The 3,142-nt window shown below is 58.2% G+C and overlaps 2 protein-coding genes across 2 annotated transcripts; both read right to left on the minus strand.

Annotated features, from left to right (window-relative positions):
• Positions 1–625: 625 nt before the first annotated feature.
• Positions 626–2,299, minus strand: SDRG_03999 (hypothetical protein). The gene has a single exon (XM_008609648.1). It carries the CDS (start codon positions 2,282–2,284, stop codon positions 722–724), a length of 1,563 nt encoding a protein of 520 aa, XP_008607870.1. The 5' UTR covers positions 2,285–2,299; the 3' UTR covers positions 626–721.
• Positions 2,300–2,695: 396 nt separating this feature from the next.
• On the minus strand, positions 2,696–3,085 carry SDRG_04000 (hypothetical protein; the record flags this gene model as incomplete). Its single annotated transcript, XM_008609649.1, has 1 exon — positions 2,696–3,085. A coding segment is annotated over one exon (390 nt), but the record flags the coding sequence as incomplete, so codon positions are not given.
• Positions 3,086–3,142: the final 57 nt, after the last annotated feature.

Here is a 3,142-nt window from a genome sequence, read left to right on the forward strand (position 1 = left end):
CGCCCGAGACAGTCGCGCTTGGACATTGTGGGTTGTGGCAAACTGGACACTGCGATTCGAAAGACTACGGGTACTGTAGTACTTCACAAAGTATAAACACACGCCAAAGTATCACTTTCAGGCGAAATGGCGTCATCGTCTTGACGCATTTCAAAAATAACCAATGCCGCCATTGGCCTATTCTCAGAAAGATCGCTGCTCAAGTTAGAATTCGCGATTGGCTCCGGTGCCATGGTTTGCTCCGATATGGAAAATTCTTTCGCCGAAGCCCGAAAACGCAGGTGCTGCCAACACCTCGCGGACCTATCCGATGAGACCAGGGAGATAGCTTCTTTAGTTAGTTGACAGTTTTGAAAAAATCGTGCATTTCGATTCGTGACACTTATTTTCCAGGGGCAAATCCTTGGCGCTTGGAGCTGCGAGAAAAGTTCCTATTCGATTTTCATATATTTTCCCGTGACGATACGTTTGCATCACGAGCGAAGATGCGCTAGCTTTTTCTTGTATCCGTCAGTCTAAAGTCGCTATCCTGCATGGCGACAGAAGGCCCAAAATTCGGAGCTCAGATCCATTCCCGGATTTTCCATGACTACTGCATGTCAACCACCTCCCAAATGCCTCATACTTCCAGGAAATAGCAAATTTGGTGTAGGTTAATCTCCTGCACCCCCGATCACGATACAAAGTCGAATCAAACCAAGAATCAATCATATCGCTCGCGCTAAATGCTATGCCAAAGCGACGACGTCTGCGGCGGTGACATGAAGACACCGGGCCGGACTTGCCAAAGCTCATGCCACTGCGCAAGGCTGAGCATGTCGTAGGTGAAGCGGCCCGTCTCGACATGCAATGCGACGTTGCGGCAGGCACTCAGTGCACTCAGAAGCAGCGTCAAGGAAGCGAGGCCAAGTCTGTTCAAAGTCAAATTGATCGTCAGCGGCCGTCGGTTCTTGCCCGAGGCCAGCGCGACAGCAAACAGCACAACGTCGTCATCACAGAAACCCGTGCCCGAGAGCACCAGTGTCTGTAGCCCGCGCGCCATCCACGCCGGCAGCGCCCGCGCCAGCTCGACAAATCCAGCCTCCTCGAGCTCGGTATGGCTCAAGTCGACAACCCGCAGGCAGCGCGACGTCGAGAGCTGCAGGATCACCAGGACGATGTCACTGGCCGTCTTGAACACCGTCCGACGCAGGATGGCAGACGTCAGCTGTGGCCAGACGCCCACCGTCGTGACAGCCGAAATGCGTGCGTTGACCAGGCGAACGGACGCGAGAGCCGGGTAGACTGCGAGCGTGTTGAGGACATTCGCGATGGTCAGCTCGTCGTCGCTGTCACAGTCACTGTCATCGCTGTCACGATCGCCTTGTTTGGCAAGCTCGAGGGAGAACGAGAGGACATTGGTTGAATCCAGTTTTTGGAGCAGGCGTAGGGCAGGCCTGCCGTCGCCATACCTGTCGTGCACGGCGAGCGACGTCATGTGATGCAAGTCGTGCGGCAAGGCGACCAACGCGCGTTGAACATCGGTCGCGTCCACAAAGCGCAAGGACGTCAGCGTAATTGACGCTTGGATCGCGCGCGCCAGCGCCGTCGGGTCACGCACTGCGTCGCATGCGAGCGTCAAGGACGTCGCCGTTGGCCCCTGCAGCCAGGCGACGATGGCCGACACCTCTTCCAGCTCCTCGCCGAAGACTAGCACCTCGAGCGTACGCAACCGTGTGGTCGGAATCGCGGCCAAGTACGTAGCCGTCCTTTCTGGCTCGGCCCGGTTCTTGATGGTCACCGATTCGACGTTGACGCAGCGTGCGAGGACGTCGGGGATCGGGTCGAGCTGGACGTGGCGGCCCTTGACAATGACGTCGACGACGTGGCTGCCCCAGGCGTGCGCAAAAGCACAAACGGCGCCGGGAACCTTGGGGTCGACGTAGAGTGACACAGGCATGTGGGGCGGCAGCGTCGCGTCCAGCCAGGCGAGCGCCGCAAAACCCGGATCGACGTAGATGCCCTTGAACGCTGGCAGCGCGGCGATGGCCAAGCGAGCATGCTGGACCGGGATCTTCGTCACATGCACGAGCGGCCAGTGGTCGGCGAGGGCGACCGCGGCGCCGAGGTCGCGGAGCGCGAGGAGCTCGGGTGGCAGCGTTGACGGCCGCAGCGCGTGGAGCAGAGCGAGGACATCCCATGACTGCTCCAGCATGCGGAGGATGTTGTGGAGGGCGGCGCCGGGCAGGCTCGGCGAGCTCGTCGCGGGCTTGCGGATGCGCTTGGTTGCACTTTGCAGTTCCATCTATGGGGTCTCGTGGCACGACCTCTAAGATCGGATACCGCCCAGTCGCCTCACCCTTGCAAATATGATCCGAATGCTAACCGGATGTTTTTGCGTCAATGACGTGGCGCGAGCAGATGCAAGAACCGGACTGCCAACGTCCAACGTCATTGAACATACCATCAATCTCGATCGATGTAGAGATTAGCGATTTCCTTCTTCTTCCTTTTGAGACTGGGGTTGCAAGCATTTCGAAAGTACTACGTGTACGGTTGCTCGTAAGGTGTCCACAGCATACCACAACGTATGCACATGCCTCGTCCCATCCACCCGCACAAGCCAAACTCAGTTTGTCACGACATCACATTACACAGTACAAAGCGCTAGTCGTATCCTAGCATCGGGACACCTTCGCCTTGTCGTCCATCACCCTTACTTGTGGAAGAAGGTAAACTTGGCGATCAGAAGCAGCGCGAGGCCCACGGGCACAAAGATGCCGAGGAGGTACGTGCTCGAGGGCGCCACTTCGCAGCCGTCGCCGCCCGCGAGCAAGAGGCAGTTGGTGCTCTCGTACATGGAGCTGAGACTGCCCGTGACGGCCACGCAGAGCGTCGTGAAGAACGAGAAAAAGATGAACGCGGCGACCCGCGGCTGGCTGCCGCCGTTCTTCTTGAGCTCGGCGACCGCCGCCTTCTGGCTCGGCAGCAAGACCACTGCCAAACACCCGGTCGCGATGGACGCGTATTGAATGTAGTACGAGTACGCGACCGCGTCGCGCGTGACCTGCGCGTCTTCCTTGATGAGCGCCTTGCTGAACGCGAGCTGCGCGCAAATGACGTTGGAGACGAGCGTGCCAAAGGTGTTGGGGAGGTTCGAGAT

The sequence above is a fragment of the Saprolegnia diclina genome, assembly GCF_000281045.1.
Source record: "Saprolegnia diclina VS20 unplaced genomic scaffold supercont1.9, whole genome shotgun sequence".
In the NCBI taxonomy this organism is placed as follows: Eukaryota; Oomycota; class Saprolegniomycetes; order Saprolegniales; family Saprolegniaceae; genus Saprolegnia; species Saprolegnia diclina.

Bases quoted from the DNA above. Each gene is read 5' to 3' on its own strand.
- SDRG_03999 (XM_008609648.1), bottom strand. From the start codon at position 2,284: ATGGAACTGCAAAGTGCAACCAAGCGCATCCGCAAGCCCGCGACGAGC.